The 24,792-nt window shown below is 35.3% G+C and overlaps 1 protein-coding gene across 6 annotated transcripts in view; it reads left to right on the top strand.

The window, feature by feature from the left end:
* Nucleotides 1–24,583, top strand: part of pde4ba (phosphodiesterase 4B, cAMP-specific a) — a 303,391-nt gene extending 278,808 nt beyond the window's left edge. For 4 of the 6 annotated variants that reach the window (XM_056460025.1, XM_056460026.1, XM_056460027.1 and 1 more), the window contains 10 exons: nucleotides 6,534–6,646; nucleotides 17,824–17,917; nucleotides 20,231–20,406; nucleotides 20,497–20,595; nucleotides 20,681–20,845; nucleotides 20,930–21,029; nucleotides 21,118–21,272; nucleotides 21,363–21,485; nucleotides 21,591–21,773; nucleotides 21,880–24,583. In XM_056460025.1, the coding sequence (XP_056316000.1) occupies nucleotides 6,534–6,646; nucleotides 17,824–17,917; nucleotides 20,231–20,406; nucleotides 20,497–20,595; nucleotides 20,681–20,845; nucleotides 20,930–21,029; nucleotides 21,118–21,272; nucleotides 21,363–21,485; nucleotides 21,591–21,773; nucleotides 21,880–22,242 (1,571 nt within the window). In that variant the 3' untranslated portion in view covers nucleotides 22,243–24,583. Of the gene's footprint in view, nucleotides 1–6,533; nucleotides 6,647–12,727; nucleotides 12,938–16,735; nucleotides 16,880–17,823; nucleotides 17,918–20,230; nucleotides 20,407–20,496; nucleotides 20,596–20,680; nucleotides 20,846–20,929; nucleotides 21,030–21,117; nucleotides 21,273–21,362; nucleotides 21,486–21,590; nucleotides 21,774–21,879 lie in introns of those variants that run through there. The other 2 variants (XM_056460029.1, XM_056460030.1) reach the window with 2 other exon arrangements.
* Nucleotides 24,584–24,792: the final 209 nt, after the last annotated feature.

Below are 24,792 nucleotides of genomic sequence, written 5' to 3'. Positions count from 1 at the left end.
TTTTTTTTTTTAATTCTTAGTTTCTTTTAAGTTCTTTTAATGTTTTTATTGTTCATAACATTAAATAATAATAAAAAACATTAAAACTGAACAACAATGTTTTGTATTACTAAGGAACAAAATTAACCAAGACTTGGGTTAATAAAGAAGCCGTAATTTATTTGTGGTGATCTTATGAAGGATCAGAACTTAACCATGATATTTACAGTTTGTTTGTTTGTAATGTTAAATCGACTATAAGAATAATGTGTAAAGTTTTAAATTGTTAAGATTTACCCTTGAAATTTAGATATTTGTAGTTCAATAGACATAATTTAGCAATGAAGTGTCAACAATTATCTTTGAATCTTGACAAAATGCTGCAGATTTATTTAAGATTAAATTATTCTGTATCTTGGCCTGATTTTCACATCATCATTTATAGCTGCTTTTGCATTACATTTGATTTGATTTCTCTTCTGTGCATAATTTAATAATTGATTAGATTAATGGTTTATTTAAACCAACCCTAAATTGTAATTGTTCATATTTCCTAAAGCCTTTATCTAGACAGCAGATTCTCATTGAGTCTCGAGGGTGGTCTTTTGACTCTGGTCAGTAAGCAACCACCTAGTGACCACCCAGAATGCCCTAGCAACCGGATACCAATGCACTACAAACCACTTCGAAATCCTCAGCAACCGCATGCCAACACGCTGGCACCCACACACAGCCTAACATTACACTATGGCCAGGCACTGTTCGCATTCACCTCAGAAGCATACAGATGTGCTCGCTCCTAGCGGCCCTCTTTTTACTTCTAAAACCACACCTTTAAAGCAAGCCACTGCAGGAGCATATATGTATAGTTATCTTTTCTCCTTGCCTTCCCAGTTGTTTGTTTACATTTAGGAAATGAGTTTTTTGATAATATAGTTTTTAAATGTTTTGTTTAAGGATGCAAATGAGACAATGTTTAATTAAATATCTGCACATTTTAATGCATTTCTAGCATAAAAATCTGAACATTAGATGTCGGGTTCAAAATTCTTCATATTAACAGCAAGGAACTTGAAGATATTACAGTAATCATTTTTATATTATTGTATTTTTTCTTTTGGAAAAATTATTATTATTTTTTTTTTAGTTTGGCACTGGGGGCTGGGGGAGGGGGTCAATATTATCCTCCTTATTTTTTTTATTGGCCACAGAGTAAAGCACTGTTGTTCAATGACCTGCTTATTTAACCTAACTTGCCTAGTTGACCTAATTAACCAAGTTAAGCCTTTAAATTACACTTTAATCTCTTTAAAGATAAAAAATAATATTTTCTTAAGCAACTAATAAATATTATGTACACTACCGGACAAAAGTCTTGTCGTCAATGCCAATTGTAAGTTTAAGTTGATCATTTGGAAAAGTGGCAGAAGGTAGATTTTTCTGATGAATCATCTGTTGAACTGCATCCCAATCATCCCAAATACTGCTGAAGAGCTATTGGAACCTGCATGGACCCAAGATTCTCATAGAAATCAGTCAAGTTTGGTGAATGAAAAATCATGGATTGGGATTACATTCAGTATTAGGGCATGCAAGAGATCTGCAGAGGGGATAGCAACATCCACAGCCTGAGGTATCAAGACATTTGTGCTGCCCATTATATTACAAACCACCGGAGAGGGCAAATTCTTCAGCAGGATAGCACTACTCATACTTCAGGCTCCACACAAAGTTCTTGAAAGCAAAGAAGGTCAAGGTGCTCCAGGATTGGCCAGCCCGGTCACCAGACATGAACGTTATTGAGCATGTGTTGGATAAGATGGAGGAGGAGGCATTAAAGATGAATTTAAAGAATCTTGATGAACTCTGGGAGTCCTTCAAGAACGCTTTCTTTGCCATTCCAGATGACTTTATTATTGAGTTATTTGAGTCATTGCAGAGATGTATGGATGCAGTCCTTCAAGCTCATGGGAGTCATAGATAAGATTTGTTTTTTTACACTGAAACCATGACTTTATGTTCTATATACGTTATTTCTGTTAAGTGACAAAACTTTTGTCTAAGCAAAGTCAGACTTTACTGCCCTAATTAAATTATTAAAAATCAAGGCATGATCATATTCTATTATGGTAAAATAAGCGTAATCTAGAGGCCTTTGTCTTTTATATCAGCCACTTCTAATACCAAATGATAAACTATAAGTCAAGTTATTATTTGTTATTCCTAAAACTTAGATTGGCAACAAGACCTTTCTCAGGTAGTGTATGCACATCATGGCTAAGGCAATCAAAATTAGTTATTAGAAATGAGTTATGTTTAAAAAAAAAATCTTATAAATAAATATATATAAATAAATACAAATATATATCTTCTTTAAACAGCACTTTGAAAATGTAGTTGAAAAAATATTTTAAAGGGGGGCTAATAATTTTGCATTCAATTGTATATACTGTATAGGGGATTTTAGGGTTTTTTGTAAAAATATGTATTGTAGTAAAAAAAATATACTGACAAAATTGATAAAAGTGAAAGTGTGATAAAAGGAACACTGTTCTATTTTATTCCCACTGTACTTCCACTGCACTGTACAATATAAAAACACACATTATGAAATCCAAAAAGCTTAAAATCTCAAAATTGACAGGCTTAATAAAACATTTTTGCCTACAGGGGAAACCTCTCACCTTAAATTCAAATCTTGTAAATCTCATTAAAAAAATCCACTCTCCGGCTTTTTAACATTGCCTTAGTCTTGTAAGTCAGCAAGTATCCTTACACACACACATACACACAAAAAGGAAAGAAAAAAAAAGAGTTACCCACACCAAAGCTCTGTTTCTGCCGGTGTTCGGAGAGCAAATATGCGTGTGTGGCTTTGAGCGTGTGGAGATTAGAGAGAAGTGCCGTCATTCGACAGGCTCCTGCTAAAGTTCTGCTGCTGTGTTGTTCTGCAACTAGGAGACCCACCACAGCAAAGCCAGAGGCGCACAAGGGCTCGTCTGTGTCCCAAAGCCACAGGGCAGCGATTCACCAAACTCCCCTCCACTGTAAACACATGTAGGCTTCATGCAGACCCACACACACAGCTCACGCCTGTGCTTTGCGCATTTCTGCGGCGCGCTTGCGTACATCTTGACATTAATTCAAGCGCAGGAGAAAATGTGACTGTTTATCATTTGTGTGTGTATATGTAAATATGTGTAAATGGGCTGTTTGTTCCTTTTGTTGTCTCTGTAGCCTTTTCACGTTTTTTGATGCATCTTTTTTAAATGTGTGTTTATATATATGTATACATATACATATATATACATATATACATATATATATATATATATATACATATATACATATATACATATATACATATATATATATATATATATATATATATATATATATATACATATATATATATATATATATATATATATATATATATACATATATATATATATACATATATATATATATATTTACATATATATATATATATATACATACATATATATATATATATATATATATATATACATATATATATATATATATATATATACATATATATATATATATATATATATATATATATATATATATATATACATATATATATATATATATATATATATATATATATATATACATATATACATATATATATATATATATATATATATATATATATATATATATATACATATATATGTATATATATACATATATATACATATATATGTATGTATATATACATATATATGTATATATATATATATATATATATATATATATATATATATATATATATATATATATACATATATATATATATATATATATATATATATATATATATATATATATATATGTATATACATATATATATACATATATATATACATATATATGTATGTATATATACATATATATGTATATATATGTATATATATATATATATATATATATATATGTGTAATATATATATATATATATATATATATATATATATACATATATATATATATATATATATATATGTATATATATGTATATGTATACATATATATACACACACATTTAAAAAGATGCATCAAAAAACGTGATTAAACGTTTTTAATTCAGAAATAAGTGTTATTTTAATTCAATAAAAAATACATAATTACATTAGGGCATTTTTTGAGAAATGCAATTTAAGTAAAAAAAAAATGAGTTAAATGCACAGAAATAGATAATAAATAAAAAAATAGTAAAATAATAATAAATGATAAGTAAGTAGTTACATATAGTAAATACACAAAACGTCCCTTCAAGTAGTTCCAGTCATTTTGGTCCCCATGGGAGGACTAGCTATTAAACCATACACTTTTTAAAAATGCATTGTGACTAAAAAGATCTGTGCTTAGGAGTAAGAAGGCAATATATAGTTGGCGCCAGAAGCCTTATAGGTTAAAGCACCAACATAAGTTCAACTCCCGGCCTGAGATCCTTTGCTGATCCTGTTCCCATTCTTTCTGCGCGCATGCTTTCCTGTGATTTCTCAACTGTCCTGTCAATTAAAGGTGTAAAAAATCCTAAAATATAACTATAAAAAGGCTGTCAGAATATACTGTTTGTACATTAAAAGCCATATAATTCTTGTGTAAAGGAGTAAGTTTCTATTTAAGTGTGTGTGTGTGTGTGCGTGCGTGCGTGTGCGTGTGTGTGTGTGTGTGTGTGTGTGTTTACATACAGCAAGGTTAGTATAGTTAATGAAAATGAATGAAAAAACAAAAACTAGAATTCCCATTTTCGTGAACTGAAATAAAAATAAAAACTAGAGTTTTTCTTAAAAGCAAAACTAAGTAAAACTGTAATGTGTACATGCAAAACGAACCAAAATTATAGCAAAAACATCCTTCGTTTTTGTCTTTGTTATTGTATTTAATACATACTGTAAGCCTTTTAGAAGTAAATCTATTTACTTCACGCTGCCAGGTGTTTGACCCATATGACACTTCAGAGTCTGTAATCCTGATGCCATTGGCCAGATCAAGCCGGTTCTCCTCCAGTCAAAACAACAGCTGAACATGACATCAGCATGGTGACAGCATTAAATATGACCCAAGTAGACACTTAAAAGTATTAATTTAACAAATTTGTACCCAATAATGGGTTTTATTTTTGTATGAGTGATCGCGATCGTGAACGAATCGTTCTTTTTTACCGGATCTTCGTGAACCGGTTAAAATAATCCACCAAATCAAACTGAATCATTTCAAATGATTCACATCTCCAGTAACGTTAAGCACTTATTTACAAACAACTTACTTTGTACATGCCTGATACTCCACTCTGACTCGAAAGAAACCAATATAGAGTTCTTCAGTTGTTAGAACAGAATACTGAGATCAGATTTGAGAAGCGGTGAACCAATAATACTGTGCATAGGTGATACAGTGAACCGAACACAAACAGCCTGCTGTGATGGACTATAGTAAACTTGAAAAACTGCATCGCAGGTAAACTAAGGGCTGAAATGAGAGGATCTGGCGAAATGTAAGTCGTAATAGAGTTTAAATAAGTGAACCATGCTTCAGTTGGATTGCAAAACGTAATTGTAACTTTTCAGATGATGGTGATGTTTTAACTGACTGAAATTATGATTACTGACTACATATTAATGATATGTTGAGTCCAAACTTGGAGGATTGACACAAAAGAACTTCCCACATTACTACAGAATATAACCTCAGAAGCAGCCTTACACACATATTGTACTTAACACTGCTGTCTTGTGGGCTGTTGTTTTTGAGTTTGAGGATGGTTAGATGGTAGTGGGAGATGGTAGTGTTCTCGTGTCATCTTTGGTTGAGTTTTTATAATACAATATTTATTCTGATGATTTTTAATCTTACAAACCTAACAAATATCCTTATTTACAACAAACAACTAAAACTAATTATACTAAAACTAATAAAAACTAAATCAAAACTAATTTCAAAATATAAAAACTAGTAATTCTACCTCTATAAACGAACTAAAACTTACTGAATTTGAAAACAAAACATCAAGACGCAATAAAATCTAAAACTAATGAAAAATCCACAACTATTATAACCTTGATATACAGTAGCTCCCAGTGTAATATAACCTCCTTTGTCTCCTTCCTATGGCCATCAGAACCTACAAAAACCAGAATGATAAAAAGGGGGAGGGGCGACAGAGAGAGAGAGGGAGGGAGGGTGAGAGAGAGAGAGAGAGATGGCAAACGGGGCAGTGAAATGAGGAAACCCAGAGCCAAGAGTCTGAAATGAATCACAGCGCCACAGCCAACTCTCAGACATGAGTGCGAGTGGCAGAGAAAGAGCCAGTATCACCCCGAGCCAATGAGAGGTGGCATTCAGTCAGAGCTCAGAGGAACCCACGAGTACTGTCTCATACAGTCCTGGAGCGAGCGTGTGTGTGTGTGTGCGTGCGTGTGTTGGAGCCCAGGATGAAGGATCGTCTGGCGGCCTGTGCTCGAGTGGCCGTGCAGCAGGGTTTTCACGGTGCCCCCGTTTCTGTGTGTCTCTGTCCAGACGAGTCCTACCAGAAGCTGGCCGTGGAGACCATGGAGGAGCTGGACTGGTGTCTGGATCAGCTGGAAACCATCCAGACGTATCGCTCCGTCAGCGACATGGCCTCCAACAAGGTGAGCAGATGCAGAACATCACTCTTGTTTGGTAAAGTCAACTTTTAGTTTGGTAGTTTCGACGCTGTTTTTGTTTGAAATGCTTCTCCAGACGCTCGCTTTATGAATGGGGCTATTGAGAGTCTTGTGCCAGTTAGCTTGAATTAAAATTCTGTTTCTAGCTGTTTTCTAGCATTTAGGGTGTTTGGATTTGTAAAATATGCTTGATTGGGATTTGTTTCTTTTGGTTTGGTAGTTATTTTGTAGCATTGAAGCTATTATCACATCAGCTTATCATGCTGTGAGTTTAAATGTGTTAGTAAAACTTTTAACACACTCAAATTACTTTTGCTGGTATTTCAAACTACTTATTTAATATGAGTTGAACCAACACAATTCTTACGTTTTTGGGGGACAACTTAATTGTTTTATGTTCAGTCAACTTAAATTTGTAAAAAAAAAAAACAATTAAGTTAACTTAATCGATTTGTGTTGGGACAACATGAAGGAATAGTGAGGAATAGTTCATTTCCAAAAAAAAAAATGTCCACACTCCTTTGTTTTGCATTGAAAATAGTTTGCTTCAAACAAAAAAAATTGGTTGACAGCTTGTGAACTAAATTATTTGAACTGAAAAGTTAAAATAAGGTGGTTAAGAGAGTTAAAGAAGCTGTTCATCCAAAAAAAAGGACAAAAAAGGACAACTCTGTCAGCATTTACTCATCCTGAAGAATTTCATTCTTCATATTTTGAAGAATGTTGGAAACTGGTAGCCATTGACCTCAATAGTATTTCTACAAGCTAACAGCATTCTTCAAAATATTATCTATTGTGTTCAACAGATGAAAGAAAATCAAACAGGTTTTTAAGTACTCTGGGGTGAGTAAGTGGTGGAAAACATTTTTAGGTCAATTGTCCCTTTGACAGTTTACTAGTAGATCTATGCTAATATATGAAGAGTTTAGATGCAAAAATCTCCAAATGCCATCTGAAATTTTCTTCTAAAATTAGCATTTTCATCAGGCTCCTGAATGGAGGTACAGTAATGTCTTTTTTATGGCAAAGAATAATTTCCATTCATGGTCTTTAAAGTGAAATAACTCAACATAAACAAAGGAGGCTGAGAAAAATGTTAATTTTCAATGGAAATTTCAGACAGCACTTAGAGATTTTTGCATCTAAACTCTACATATAATAAATTTGGTGTCATTTTTTTAAAGCAAACTACACAAGAAATTATAAACAATCATCAGATAACACACTGAATAAAACGCAGAAGCAGAACATTGTTCTTGTAAAAGAAATCTTCCCACTTCATATTAGGTTTCCTTAATTAATTATAATTTGTTTTGCATTCACACTTTATTTCTGTAAAGTGCCTCAAGATGCTACTTTTAAAGGTGCTATATAATAATAAATATTATTATTATTATTATTATTATTATTATTATTATTATTATTATTATTATTATATTATTATTATTATTGTTATTATTATTATTATTATTATTATTATTATTATTATTATATTATTATTATTGTTGTTGTTGTTAGTATTATTATTATTATTATTATTATTATTATTATTATTATTATTATTGTTGTTGTTGTTGTTAGTATTATTATTATTATTATTATTATTATTATTATTATTATTATTATTATTGTTAGTATTATTATTATTATTATTATTATTATTATTATTATTATTATTGTTGTTGTTGTTGTTGTTATTATTATTATTATTATTATTATTATTATTATTATTATTATTATTATTATTATTATTATTATTGTTGTTGTTGTTAGTATTATTATTATTATTATTATTATTATTATTATTATTATTATTATTATTATTATTATTGTTGTTGTTGTTAGTATTATTATTATTATTATTATTATTATTATTATTATTATTATTATTATTATTATTATTATATGTACTCATATTTAAATTAGTATTTTGTTTGCATATACTTTTTTACATTGTAGCTATATATTTAAAATTCTCTGCATGTAAATACATTTGTAATTAATTGCTGTAATCACAATTCTAATTACATTGTTGCACAATTACACCTTAACCCACCCTTAAACCTACCTAAATCCCACCTCAATATCACCAAAAGTGTTTTGGTTTACAAAATGATACAGAATGCGTACATTGTTTTGATGTAAGCACCAAGTAGTTAATGCAACCTAATATAAAGTCAGACCCTTCCAATTACTTAAATATAGTTTACTTGAAAACACAGCATACGCAGGTTTACCGTAAATTGAAAGCATTATGATAAACAACATAATTAAATTTGAAAAACAAACTACCAATTTCCTTGTGAAACATCTGCTGAAATCACAAGCTCAATCTCTGTCAGTATTACAGACTTCCGTACGCATGTTTCAACCTGCATTGTGCATCATCTGTTTTGCACTTTGTTTTTACACTTCTGTCAATGTCATCTCATGTGATCCTTAGCATAGCTCCAGTGTGTTTGTGTATGTGTGAATGTGTGTGTGTGTGTGTGTATGAGGGTCCTGCAGCTGTGACTCAGGTTTCCTGTCTCCTTCCTAAGCTCTAGCTGGGTCCAGACTACAATGGGAGTGAGTACTGTATGGCAGGGCAAGGCCGCACTCCCTGTTTGTTTCTCCTTCTGCTGACGTCAAACAGGCATACACTGCAGCAAGGGGACTTTTACTGCAGACAATAGAGATGAATGCACACTTACTCCCGCACACAGGCTCACTCATACTGATACATGTACAGGAAAGCGACGTGTTTAGGGATGAGCCACAACTTGCACTACGAGAATTTTCTTAGTCAGTGTTTTTGGCCTGCTTTCCATGAAAAGTGTATCTAAAAATCTTTAAAATGTGGTTTCTGGGTTTAGTATTGATGCATATTTGCAGGCTGACTGTTTTTGACTTATTTTTGACTGTTTACCCATTTTTGTGTGTGTCATTTAACCATATTTTACCATATATTTTTCTATATGTTTATTTCATGTTAGTTAATGCAATGACTAATATTAAATAATATAAGAATTAATCTTAAAATGGTAACATCAAAATTATGTAAATGTATTATTTAATAAGCAACCTGAAAATTAAATAAATAAATAAATAAATAACTAAACAAACAAATAAATAAATAAATAAACAAGCAAATAAATGAATAAATGAATAAATAAATAAATAAATAAATAAATAAATAAATAAATAAATAAATAAATAAATAAACAAGCAAATAAATAAATAAACAAGCAAATAAATAAATAAATAAATAAATAAATAAATAAATAAATAAATAAATAAATAAATAAATAAATAAAGTGGTTTCTAGCTCTTTATGAGTTTATTTATTTTTCCTTTTGCTGAACACAAAATTGGAGGTTTTTGAAGGTTGTTGGAATTTGGTAACCATTGATTTGTTCCTGCTCTGGTTGTCAATTGATAACAGTTTACAACATTCTACAAAATATCTTCTTTCATGTTGAGCAGAAGGAAAAAAAAAACTAATAAAAGGTTTGGACTCCATTTATTCATTTATTTATTTATTTATTTATTTATTTAACTAATTTGTGCCTTTAATGTTGTACACAAATCTAAAGATTAATATGTGAATTTACTAAAAATCGCTGCAGTCACTTGCATATGCCACAATAAATATGCGAGAAAAGAGGTCAATCACAAAGCCTGTTAGTGTGTCACAACTGGCTCAAGAAATCCTCATATTCTGGGAGCTTTTGTGTGAGTTGTGGAAATAGATTGTAAAGATAGCCATCAGTGTTGTACAGAGAGTACCAGGACATCTGACCTCTTGCTGGCCTTTTGAATGTCTGTGTCACCTAATGTGCCTTACACTTTCAAGTATGTGTGCATGTAGAATCTCTGCAGTATCAATTCCAGGATTTCTCTGACAATATTGTACACTGTAAAGCCCAACAGTCAACTTTATCAAATGAAATGAGTGTGGTTAACTCAAAATTGACTTTAAGTAATTCTACTCTTTTGAAAAGAGTTTTGAACTCTGTGTTGAAGGTAATGAGTTAATAAAATACCTCATTACTTCAACTTAAATGGAGTAAGTTCACAGTACTCATATAGATTAGTTTAACTCAAATGGTTTGTTGCAATCTGTTTCCTCAAACGGTATGAGTTGCCTTAACTTATTGGGTTTTACAGTACTCAGTTGGTTTGAGTTCTCTTCATTTATTGTGTTTTACTGTGCTCAAATTGCTTCATTTACTCAAATGGATTAAGTTCACAGTACTCATTAGGATTAGTTCTTGAACTTAAATGGTTTGTTTCAATCGGTTTCCTCAAATGGTTTGAGTTACCTTAACTTTTTGGGTATTACAGTGTATATGTACGGTATATATTCTGTTACAGTCAACTTGGATATTCCCGTTGAGATAACAGAAATGCAGACTCACTTTTTTAAAGATAGTGAGCCCACAAAATAGTTTAAAGAGATACTAAAGTCCAAGGCCATGAAAACTCAAATTCAGTCACATCGTCATATCCTTTCCTGACCGCTTTGGTTACTTTTCTGACTTTTATTATATCTTTGTGAGTTCACTGCCCAGTTAGACATTTTTAGCTCAGTAGAAATTGTTTCGTTATGCAAACTACTGAAGATAATTCTTCTAAATGTAAAATAAAGTATTGTGATTTACATCATAAAATCATGGTTGAAAATAACAAAACAGATACATTTTTTTCAGAGATGTTTATATTCATTTTTAGACACCATACTTAAACACAATAAATTATTCAATTAAACACAATACTAATATTATAATGTTCTAACTATTCTGCAAAAAACTAAATAAATATGACAATATTTGTATTTTAAATTCTAAAGAAATGTATATTTTTGTATAAACATTTTACCAGAGAAACAGATACAGTTGAAGTCAGAATTAGTAACCCCTCAGAATTATTAGCCCCCCTGAAGTCAGAATTATTAGCCCCCCCGGAGAGAAGATTATTTCAACACATTTCTGAACATAATAGTTTTAATAACTCATCTCTAATAACTGATTTATTTTATCTTTGCCATGATGACAGTAAATAATATTTTACCATATATTTTTCAAGACACTTCTATACAGCTTAAAGTGACATTTAAACGCTTAACTAGGTTAAATTGGTTAACTAGGCAGGATAGGGTAATTAGGCAAGTTATTGAATAACGATGGTTTGTAAAAATATATAGCTTAAAGGGGCTAATAATTTTGACCAAAAAAATTAAAAACTGCTTTTAATCTAGCTGAAATGAAACAAATAAGACTTTCTCCAGAAGAAAAAATATTATCAGACATACTGTGAAAATGTCCTTGCTCTGTTAAACATCATTTGGGAAATATTTAAAACAGAAAAAAACTTTAAGGGGGGCTAATAATTCTGACTTCAACTGTATATGTTACATAATATTCATATTTTAAAATGTTGTAGAGCAAATTTTTAAACTAACAAAATATTTTCTGTAGTAAAACCTTGAAAACCGCATGCAAATATGCATTCAACGTCCTTTTTGCGCGCATGTGTTTGTGTGTGTAGTTTTACTTAAAAAATGACTAAATATATTAAAAACTTTAATACATTAAATACATTAACCTTGTTTTAACTACAGAATATGCACATGGCTATTTCTTTTATTTAGTTTGATGTCACCATAAAGTTTAATAGAGACATAAAAAATAAGCCTTCCGGAGAAAACTCTAAAAAGCATCATGCTTAAAAGTTTTCTGTCATCCTCTAAATAATCTCCTTGCTGTCTAGAAGCAGCAGTTTGGACATTAAAGATGTAATTTGTCTAATTTTGTTTTAAAAATGACATTTTAGTGATGTGTAAGTCCAGATTTCCCTCAGATCTGCATGTGTGTAGCAGTATATGCGAGTGTGTGTTTGCTTTGATGACTTCAAGAGATCCCGTCAGTATGCTTGATCTGACTCCAGAGCATACTGTTTACCCTATAAACTATGTTGCAATGGGGTAAGAAGTCGTGTGTGTGTGTGTGTGTTGTGTATGTGTGTGTGTCAGGAGGCGGTGCTGTGGTGAGAGGGGGAGTGTGTATACAGTGACACACTCACACAGTGAAGGATAGTCAGCGCTCACAGCTCAAACTTAGTCAGTAATACTATTGCGTCTCTCAAACGCCGAACCTTAAGGCTCGAGACAGCCGAGGTGACACATTCACAGCCAACAGGACGTAGAAAACTCAACTCTTAAAACTTAAAATGGGAGCTTGCTGCTTTGAGAGGAAAGAACAGAAAAAGGCCGGAAAAGTTAACTGTTGGGAAAAGGTGAGTTCCCATTGTTTTATGCTTTTAAAAGTTGTTGGTGCGCCGTTCATTGAATGGGACTTGGTGGACTTTTCGAGGACTTATCCTGGTGGTTTTAAGTAGTTTTCAACTTTTTCTGCAGTTTTTAATGCTTATTTCTGATATTAATTGTGCTTGATGGGGAAAAGTGAGTGCTTGGAAACTTTTTGCACAGTTCTTTGTGTTGAAAAGTTACATGTGGGGCTGTAGGGATGAAGTGGTATGGTCGTGTACGCTGTGGTCTTAAAGGTATAACTTAAAGAGGATCTATTGTGCAGCCTTACATCAATTAAACCAAAAGCCGAAAGTCTGTTAGTGTTAAAAAAGTTCCTTCAAATGAGCCTGGTTGTAGATTGAGCACGAGTATCAACTTGCATGAGTTGAAAGGAGTTGAAATAGTTTTGCAAATATTCACTTTAATTTTTGCTGACTTTTTTCCTGATCATCTTAAAGTAGTCTTTGTCTTTTATTAAACAGTTTGAGTTCTTTTATTATTATAAAATGCTCTTGATTGTATGGATGTAATGCATGTAATGTGTTCTAATCTGTTATTTAAGAAGTGATTTATTCCCTCACCCACTTCCTATGTTGATTTTCACATACATATGCATTGAGAATTTTAGAGGAAGTGAAAACGTTGGGCTTGTGTCCTCAGGCAGTGTTGGTTGGCACACAAAGAGCTGATGATTTCTTCAGAAGCTGTTATGTCATTATTGATGATACCGGTCTAATATACCAGAGAACCTGTTTGTCATCTCGATGTGCGTCACAGTCTTTCAAAGTCTCCTTCCAGCCATCATCATATATCAATGGCTGTTGAGAATTTGCCGATTTTGCAATTATGTGCTTCTCGAATGACATCATTCAGTGCAATCAAAACTCCCACCGTTTTCTGACCAGAAAAAAACAAGTGAGGGTTTTCCCCTACCTGATGATGTACACAAGACATTTAGATACTTTTTTTTTAATTTTTTTTGAAAGACACTAAACTAGGAATCCAATTTTGACTGGCTTGACTGATAGAGGACAGATGAAAAGTACTTTGAGGATTGATTAACTCGTCTGTCCCACAGTCAAATACATTGATATGTTAGACAAGGTCATAATGACTGTACAAACTAACTGAACATGCCACCGGCAAACAGTTTGAGGGGACTGAACTAATCTATCTCATTCAACATCTGTAGGTTTATACTGCCCACTAGTGGAGACGGTAAAATAGCATCCAGTTATTATTTTTACAATCTTTAAAACAGTCTAACTCAAATCTCATCAGTTACTGTACAAAGAAATAATTAAATTATGGATATTTTGCTGTGGTACTCATTCTAAACCACATTGGCTTGTTTTTAATTGTAATGTAGCTTTCATTAATTAATAACTAGGATGCTGAGTAGAGAATATTTGTATTAAAATCACTTTTAAATGAACTAGTAATGACAAAAAATATATAACAGCACATATACAGTAATAGTCAGAATTATTAACCCCCTTTGAATTTTATTTCTTTTTCAAATATTTCCCAAATGATTTTAAACAGAGCAAGGAAATTTTCACAGTATGTCTGATAATGTTTTTTCTTCTAGAGCAAAATGTTTCATTTTGGCTAGAATAAAAGCAGTTTTTAATTTTTTAAAAACCATTTTAAGGTCAAATTTATTAGCACCTTTAATTTATATTTTTTCAATAGTCTACAGAACAAACCATCGTTATACAATAACTAATTACCCTAACCTGCCTAGTTAACATAATTAACCTAGTTAAGCCTTTAAATGTCACTTTAAGCTGTATAGAAGTGTCTTGAAAAATATCTAGTCAAATATTATTTACTGTCATCATGGCAAAGATAAAATAAATCAATTATTAGAAATGAGTTATTAAAACATTATGTTTAGAAATCTTCTCTCTGATAAACAGAAATTGGGGAAAAAATAAAGAGGGGGCTAATAATTGAGGGGGACAGTTAAGAATTCAACTGTAAATAGAGTCCTGTCAATTCTATCTAAATTCATTCATTCATTCATTTTCTTTTCGGCTTAGTCTCTTTCCAAATCTAAATCTTTTTGTTACCTTCATTCACGCTTTACCCATCTCAGAGCAAAAGTAGCCCCCCATAGCTATATTTCTCACAGGGTTTGTAGAGAGAGTCTCTCGCATGGATTTATGGATATGGATGATACGAAGAAATGTGAGCCGTCTTTGATATGTCAGAGTTGTTTACAGCTCCGACTAGACGTCTCACACACCGCGAGGAACCCCCACTGCAGCATAATGCAGAGATTCTCCACCATTCTCCATCTTTCTTTTTCTCCCCTCATTCCCTTTCTCCCTCCCACACTCTTTTTTTTTCTCACGAAGGCACACAAACACACGCATTTCACAGTTTGGATCAGTGAATCAGTCCTTTTAGCTCCTAAAAGCAAAGACTAACTTAAGGAAAACAAATTAAACTGTTCATCAGTCTTACTACTCCAAAAATAGTTTCTGAGTAAATTCTACTTCATCCATTTGCTGGTGGTTTTAAAACTGCACCATTTTATCCATCATAGGCAAGTCCAACAGTCTGGTTTACTGCTTTTAAGATGCTCAGAGAAGCTGACGCTTAATCATCTGAACACCATCCTAATTAGCTTTTTTTTTTTTTATCTTTTTTTTTCCAACAAGGGTTTTCCCTGTCAGTGGACTATGCCTGCATTAGCTGTATCAAGGACTGCTTATCGATTTTGGCTGCCTGCCTCCGCCCCGTTCTGATAAATCGGGGCTTGATTTGGCAGGTGTTATTGAGACGCAGTGGTGTCCTCGTGATTCCTGGTCAGCCATCTTTGGAGGCTTGGGAGGGAGGGAAGCCTCAGCGGCAGCCCGTGTCACATGACGCTGTTGCCATGGCGTTGGGATGTTGGTGTAATTGGTGTTCCAATGTAGACCGAGAGATAGAGAGAGGAAGAGTTGTGTGTGTGTGTGTGGGGGGGGGGGGGGGGGGGGTGTTTATATCATCGAAAAAAGACAAAGAGAAGCAGTTATCCAAGTCTCCTCTAACACCATATACACCGTCCGATTAAAAATAGCACTGGACTCAATATGGGAATGCAATAAAGACCAATCCTAAAGCAGACACAAATAGGCTTAAAGTTATACTCGATTCGGAATCCCATCAAGTCGATAAGGATGTCCTAAAACCTCCCTCTTTCTGTGTCTTTCCATGGCTGTTTCCCTCCCCTGCATAACAAAGCGGGGCTCCCCCCTCCTCTGCCATCTCTATGTCAAATCATATGTGGCTGTGGTGCATGTTGCTGGGGCTGACAGACTCGAGACCGGGGGAGAGACGCGGGAGGGAGGGGGCGAGCGCGTAAGAGAGAGAGAGCCAGAGCTACATGATGAAAGAGTGCAAGCGTACTGCAGCAGCGGAGCGGCACTAATCCAGCAGAGGAAGACCCCCCTCCAGGCAGATCAGCATCCCAGTGTTTTTTTCCCATATCCCTCCCTCCCTCTGCTCCACTGCTCCTTCATCTCCTCCATAATTCAGTGGCACTTTCAGACCCTCCGCTTCGCTTCCAGCTCCGGCCATCGCTCTCTCTGGATCATCATCTTCCAGCGAGCCCAGGACGGGTGTTCCCATCCTCCATCGGCCCCCTGCACCAATCGGAAACCATGGAGAGTCAACGCCGGAGCCATTTGCCCAAGAGCCGCCAACAAGACGGCTCGCATCAGCTCCTCAGCTACTAATCCATACCAAGCAGAGTAGGAGAGGAGAGAAGAGGGGATTTTTCATTTTTTCCACCCCGAAGAATCCCTTTCGTCTGCCTCTCTTCTAGCTCTTTTCCTTCGTGGTATAGGAGTGCGCTGTTGTGGATTTCGGCAGATTGAATACAATCCAAAATGCCTGAGGCCAATTACCTTCTCTCTGTATCCTGGGGTTACATTAAGGTGTGTATGATGGTTGCTGTTTTTTTTGGTCCGCTAATGGAGGCTGGTTTTGGTTCGGTGTTTGTTGGTGGTCTAGAAGAGCGTTGAGGATGAAAACCTACAGCGTGTCTCGATGTGTGGCATCCTGTACTGGAATGTCGATATCCCAGCTCTTTTGGGGGGCTTTTATTGGCATGAATCTGTTTTATTTTGGACGAGATGTTGATTTGGGTGTCGAAAACAGAGTTGTGTTGGTTGTTTTTGGGATTAATCCTTTTGTACTGATGAAGCGTAAAAAAAAATCTGAGATGTGGCGCAGGATATGGCTGCCGTTTTTTGACTTATTTAATTATATATGCATTTGTTTATTTATTTTTTGGAACAATGCATCTTTTGGAAGCACATCTTCGAATTTGGTACAAATACTACAGAAAAATATGCTACTTTTGTAAAATATTCATTTAAACTTGGCGACAGTTTGAAAACTGTATTTTATAAATGAATCTCAAGCAGTGACCACCTTGTCTCTAGTACAATATTTCACTGTCATAATTTCTGCATTGCGTTTTTGGGTTTGTGTTGGTTAGAGATTTAATTAAAAATAATAATTTGTCAAATAATAATATTTTTTTTGCTTAATTTTTATATATTTATATATATTATGTGTATAATATATTTATATTCATATATTCATATATATTAATATCTTTAAAGATGCATTATTCAATGTTAGAAAAAGATATTATATTTTTTATTATTATTTTAATTTTAAAATCATAATTTTAATGCAAAGATTTACCATTCTCTACTCCGTAGCACATTGCGCATTACATTTATTTTATGTCAATACAAAAGATGGCTAAATATGCCATTTTGCAGGACTTTGGACTATTTTAAAGACCTAATAAAGCTGATTATTTGTCATGAATTTTAACTAATATTTTCTCCATCTTTATCTTTTCCAGTTCAAGAGAATGTTGAACAGGGAGCTGACGCACCTCTCTGAGATGAGCAGATCTGGAAATCAGGTGTCAGAGTTTATCTCCAACACCTTCCTAGGTAATTACACACATATACACTCTTACACTAAAACACCCGCAGTCAGCGCTAAGCATTGCCTACATACAGTATGCACCAGTGTGGATTGAATTTAGGCTGCGTCATTTCTAGAGCTGAACTGCGGATTCGAATCACCGTTAGACGGTGACGAAATTCAAAAAAGAAATGGCATCAATTAATTATTTGTATTTTAAAAGATCAAACATGCAGCACAAAGGCTTATTTGTTTATGGAATGCCGTGATATGGCATCAGACTTTGGTTTCTGCATGAGGAGAGAGATCCCCAATGCAGCAGTTGGAAAAGAGGAAGGGGAGGGTGGAAAGGAGAGCGGAATTAAGGGAAGGAGGGAGGGCGCGATGGAGGGGGATGGGATCCTGCTGTAAAGCAATGCTGACGGTGGAACCCCCAGCACGGAACATCCAGGCAAGAGAACCTGTGACTCATCCAGCTCCTGTGTTCTCATCGAGACGCCTTCACATGCCCCGTCTAAACACACAAACATTCCTGCGTTTTTGCCGCAGTCGCATCATAGTTTTGAACACCAATGGGAAAGAAATTGAGGGTTTAATGGCATGAAATGTGGTTTCTCTATAGAAAATGACTTATTTTAGTAAACTTTAACAAAGACTAGAGTATGTTAATAATAATTGAATTCAATTGTTTCATTTATCTAAAGATTTTTTTCTTAGTTTAAACATTAATGTAACAAAATAAAAGTAAAAAAAATGGTGACAAAGAAAAAAGGCCAGTTTGGATTAAAAATATATGTTTGTCTTATTAAAGTAATCGAGATTTTCATTTAAAAAATGCCTGCTAAATCATTGGTGTACATGCTCTTGCTATGACCAGATTATTTGGGATTTAAAGTGGTTTGATATTCCTGGGATTAAATTTTAGCTGAAAAACATCTGTATTCTGTGTCACGTGTGACTGCTCTCCTTATGATTTCACTATCTGCCTCAAAACGCATGAGTTTAGCAGAGATAGTGAGATTAAGTCTCACACAAACACAGCATCCATTTCCTTTGTTCTTTGTATTTGTTTTTTTCCCAAACTCGTATATCTGCAAACGGACTGCACGTGTGGCTTGCCTTTGGTTATTTTTTTTTTTCTACATAAAAGAAGACATGGAACTCTTGAAAGGAGGGAGGCAGAGGAAAAAATCTCTCTGATGGATGTTTGCGAAAAAAAAACAAGCAAATTGGCTTTAATGAGCATTGCAAAAGCTGTACGAGATCAGATTTTCTCTTGATCAAGCTTCTTTACCACAAGAGAAGGAGAGGAAAATAGAGGCTTTCTAGATGAAAGAGAAACAAGTACTCCCTTATCCCCATCTCTTTTCCATTTCGTCATCGTAATAGGATGTCTTGCATTTCTTCACTCTGTGTATAAGTCCATCTGAATGACTGCCGAGCTTATTACTGCATGGGTTCATGTTTAACAGAGACATGCGAGTGAAGAGGATAATGACTGTAATGAATTAACCAACCCTCATATTTCACCTCTTTTCATTCCCCATCACGCCAGCGGCTATTACCAGGTGTTATCGCAGTCTTTCAGTGGCGTGCCGGAGCTTTACTGCAAAAGAGAACAACGTTATCTGCCATAACTGAGAGAATGGAATTAAGAATACTGTCCTCTCCCGGCCTGTGGTTTCTTGGAAAGGAATTGGATTATCTTTTCCACATGAGGGAGTCCCCAACCTAAAGGCCTTATGCCATTTTCAACTGCAATTGTGCCCTCGAGATGTGCCGCCATTGTTTGTCAATTGATATCTTCTGAGGGTTGACCTTTGGAGATGCCATATGAGGCAGACACGAGCTCCCCTGTAGTTTGTTGACAGGTCTGTCACAGTGAAAATGGAGAGTGGAACTGGAGGAAAAGAAAAAGGAGGGGCAAGCCCTGCTTGAATAGCTCAGTGGCAAAGGCGCTCTGAATTGGGTGTCTGTTCTGGCATTCGAGGGCAGTGAATTTTGAGGAGCACACACACATAGTGCAGATGCGAGCTATTCAGCTGTGGCATTGCACCTGGGCCAAAAGCATCTACTTGCGTCACTCAGGGAAACACGATACATGGCCACCGGTTTCAAAACAATGGCCTTTTGTGCGGGCTTGGATGTGTCTAGTCTGTGTGGAAGCTACAATGAAGAGATTGAGTGATCTGGAATGTGATCTGCCAGCATTTGACACACTTGTAAATGATATGTGTAGAAAGATTTGCGAACATCCTAGTCTGCTTTAGATGAAGATGTGTGTAATGCTAAAAACCACCAGGTTGTTCTAATCATTGGGTTCTTACTGTTCCTCACAGACAAACAGAACGATGTGGAGATTCCCTCGCCTACACCGAAAGCCCGTGAGAAGAAGAAAAAACAGCAGCTGATGACTCAGATCAGTGGTGTGAAGAAAGTGTCCCACGGGCCCAGCCTCAACTGCGGCATCGCTCGATTTGGCGTCAAAACTGACAAAGAGGATTTACTGTCAAAGGTAGAGAGAAGGCTGACTAATACTTGCTCTTTAGTGCGTTGCGATGTGAAAATGTACTTTAATCTCATTTCCTGACTCTTCTCTTTCCAGGAATTAGAAGATCTGAATAGATGGGGCTTGAATATCTTTACTGTATCAGAGTATTCAAACAACCGGCCTCTTACTTGCATTATGTACGCCATCTTCCAGGTCAGTTCTGTTCAGTTTCCCATGACTTCCTACAATTTTCAACAAACATTGAGAAATGTACTAATGATCCTTCTTTCTGTAACAGGAACGAGACTTGCTTAAGACTTTCAAGATCCCGACAGATACCTTTGTGACGTATATGATGACCCTTGAGGATCACTACCACCAAGATGTGGCCTATCATAACAGTCTTCACGCTGCTGATGTGGCCCAGTCAACTCACATCCTGCTGTCCACACCTGCACTAGATGTAAGATCTCTTTGTTTTCTTTAGGCACAGGTTTTTTCTTCGAAGGAAACATGTAGCTCAACATTCTCTATCTTTCCTAAACAGGCTGTCTTCACCGATCTTGAAATCCTGGCAGCTATTTTTGCAGCAGCCATCCATGATGTGGACCATCCTGGTGTTTCAAACCAATTCCTCATCAATACAAGTGAGTATTCTCAATCCCCAGCCTACTTTAAGCACAGACTTTATGGAGATACATGGATTAATGTCCCATTTGCTCATTTTTTTCACAGACTCTGAGTTAGCCCTCATGTATAATGATGAGTCAGTTTTGGAAAACCACCACTTAGCTGTGGGCTTCAAGCTTCTCCAAGAGGACAACTGTGACATCTTCCAGAACCTCACAAAGAAACAGAGAACGTCACTCCGAAGGATGGTCATCGACATGGTGAGTTCCTTCCTTCCTTCATTCCTTTTTCTTTAGCCCTGGAATGATTTACATGCTAACACATAATTGTTCAATGTTTCCTTTTCACAGGTACTAGCCACAGACATGTCTAAACACATGAGCTTACTGGCCGATCTGAAGACCATGGTGGAGACGAAGAAAGTGACAAGTTCGGGAGTCTTACTTTTGGACAACTACACAGACAGGATACAGGTACAGGGCTTCCTGATCTCCATTCCCCTCAGTAAAAAAACAGTTATTAGGTGAACTTCAGACCATGATGACTTACAGTTGCTTGAATTTGTGAATTTACTCCAGGTTTTGCGGAACATGGTTCACTGCGCAGATCTGAGCAATCCCACCAAGTCTCTTGAGCTGTACCGCCAGTGGACTGACCGCATCATGGAGGAGTTCTTTCACCAGGGTGACCGAGAGAGAGAGCGTGGCATGGAAATCAGCCCTATGTGCGACAAACACACTGCCTCTGTGGAGAAATCACAGGTTAGTTCCTGTCTGAGTTGCTGCAGAACCATGTTCAAAGCACCCTACAACATCTAATGATTTTTTCTCTCTCTCTCTCTCTCTCTCTCTCTCTCTCTCTCTTCAGGTGGGTTTCATCGACTACATTGTCCATCCCTTGTGGGAAACCTGGGCAGACTTGGTCCATCCGGATGCCCAGGATATCCTGGACACGCTGGAGGATAATCGGAACTGGTACCAGAGCATGATCCCACAGAGCCCTTCTCCGCCCTTCTACCAGCCCGACAAAGAAGGCAACGGTGGGAGTTCAGGTCCTGACAAGTTTCAGTTTGAGCTCACACTAGAAGAAGAGGACTCGGAAGGCACGGAAAAAGATGAACAGAGCCAGGGAGACGAGGAAGAGGAGGCAGAAGAAGACAGAGGGGAAGAAATGGAATCCACTACACACATCCAGATAGTTACAGAAGACGCCTCACCGGTCGACACATAGGATTTGTCGTCCTTGCATAGGCGGTAGCTGTTTTTTTCCCCTTGCGAGAGGAGCAATCTTGCAGTTGATGCTTTTTAAAAAGCCCACATGGGGTGCTTTTTTAGGCCCTCGTGGGAGGAGGATGTCTTGCCCTCCTTGCACTTACGTTTGGAGACAGTTTGGTGGGAGCTCTCAGGAAATAAATGCTGCAGACATTTTGGACCTGAACAATTGACAGGCGACTTTGATAAACATGAAGGATTGGGGCCAACGCGGACAGTCTGTTTGTTTGTTTACCAGGCGGTGTGGAGTAGACACTACTGAGAGGATTTTTCTTTTTTTTTTTTTTGGTTGTTGTTTTTGTATCAACACAGACTTTTTGTAAAGCTATGGGTGTGTGATGAGGTCAAACACGAACTACTGAAGAACAAGTATTTGTAAAGAGAGAAACTGTTTACTTTTCTGTACCATTTGTCTAAAGACTGTGTGCCTTTTTACTATTGTCTTTTTAATAGTCTTTTATTTATTGAACACGTTTTAGTATAACTGTATGTCGAAATGTTTTTGTTTTCTAAAGCAAACCAGACTGAACATGCAGAATTGTTTTATATCTACGCTGGAGAGAGATCTTAGTGTCTTCCTTTGTTTGGCAATAGAACTTAATAATCCAAACGTCTGACAAACGATCAGAAAACTTTGAAATGATGAAAGAGGCACTTTCTGTTTATTCGATCTACATTGTGTCGGACTTTTTAACTATGAGCACAATTTCTGTTTATTTGGAATCATCCCATTCACATTAGGGTAAGAAATCTGCGTCGTTGCACAGAAAAAACAAACTAGATGCCCTTGAGTATGAAGACCCCATTTACTGTAGAAACAAATACAAGCACCCTAAAAGGAATCAAATCTCGATGGACGGTCTCATCATGTTCTAAAATCAAAGGGGAAGCCAAAGTAAATTCGTTAATTTGCTTTCAATTCATCATATTCGTCTTCCGCACAGCAAGCATTTTCCACCTTACCATCATAAATTTACATAAAAATACGTAAAAATACGTAAAAATACGTAACAATACGTAAAAATATGTAATTTTTTTAAAAATCTGTCAAAACTAGCTTTTGTTACACACTTTGATATACAGAACGTTACTTTCGGCCCACTGTAAAAACATTGACTTGATCTCATAATTGTCTCACGAAAATCTCCCCCCCCAAAAAAATGTCAGCTCTCAACATGAACTGGTTGAAATTAGCATTGTCGTCTCACACATTTTGTCATCCTTTACATCCACGTTTGTGTGTGGCTCATGCTTTAAGGTACTTGACCTACCTTACGCTCAAAGTCTCAACAGTTAATGGCCAAAGTAGCATGCAAAAGTACGTTTGCGCGCACATTTGTACGTGTCGACACATTACTGTGTTTGTGTGTGCGAGCGTCGCTCAATCACCAGCCCACGCTTTTTTTCACAACTCTTTCCATTCACTTTGTTTATATGCGCTCAGATCGGTCCTCTACTGTTTATAACAGTGTATTTATTACCGTTAACTGTACATAGAAATAATGTTTCTTTGTAAATGGATTAATTTATATGCACTTGCATTACCGAAAATTGGTGGTGTTTCTTGTGTAGTGGGCTCTTGGACTGAGTCTGTTTTATTTAGTAACATTGTTTATGTTTTAATATAAATAAATATATATTATATATACTATGTATGAATATATTGCACAATTTTCAACTGCCCAGAACAGTAGCCTATGAGACACGCGACCCATCGGTAACGGGGAGAGTCTGTAGATATAAAGACATAAATACATACTGTAGACATCTGTCGGATATTAGAAGCTTTGTGTATCACTGTTTGGTGTAACATCGATAAATCAGTATCTCACAGAAACGTGGCCCTCAAATATATTGACGACATTTTGAATGGAGATTGCTAAAAACGGCTCAGAAGCGGCCTGTAAATGCACTTTTGCAGGGGGAGGCATTGCTCACCAACGTCACAATCTCCGAACAACAATGTGAAAGCGGTATAATTACGACAATGTGATCTTCTGTAATTATTTGTGCTAATGTGAACTATTTTTCTGACCTTGTTAGCAGTTTTGAAATTCAAATTGTCAGTATAACTTTGTTAATCTATGTTTGAGATCTTTTGGTCCCGTTTGCGTCCAAAAGGATTGAACAGAATTAGTGCTATCTGCATGAGGGATGAGTTTTTATCGTCTGGTTATCCCACATTGTTGCAGGTGAATATTCAATGTTTCACACAATGTATGGTAATAATATTGTATATTGTGTTCAATAAAATCTGAAGCTACTTTTCTATGAAGTGATTAAAGACAAAGCATGAATATATATAACATGTCAATCTCTTTCTTCCACATGTTTGTTCTTAAACGACAAAGAATTCATACAAATTATCCCTAGAATGGATCAAACCTATTGATTTGAGCTATTTTTGTAAAGATGAAACAATTATTAATTTAATATAGCTATAGAAACAATAGCATTTTCTCTGCATCTATATTTTATTATAGTTTCAGTATTTTAGTTTTATACTTTA

This window comes from Danio aesculapii, chromosome 6 (assembly GCF_903798145.1).
Source record: "Danio aesculapii chromosome 6, fDanAes4.1, whole genome shotgun sequence".
Classification (NCBI taxonomy): domain Eukaryota; kingdom Metazoa; phylum Chordata; class Actinopteri; order Cypriniformes; family Danionidae; genus Danio; species Danio aesculapii.
Note: the sequence above shows the minus strand (reverse complement) of the source record. Positions and strands in the feature narration are given on the sequence as shown.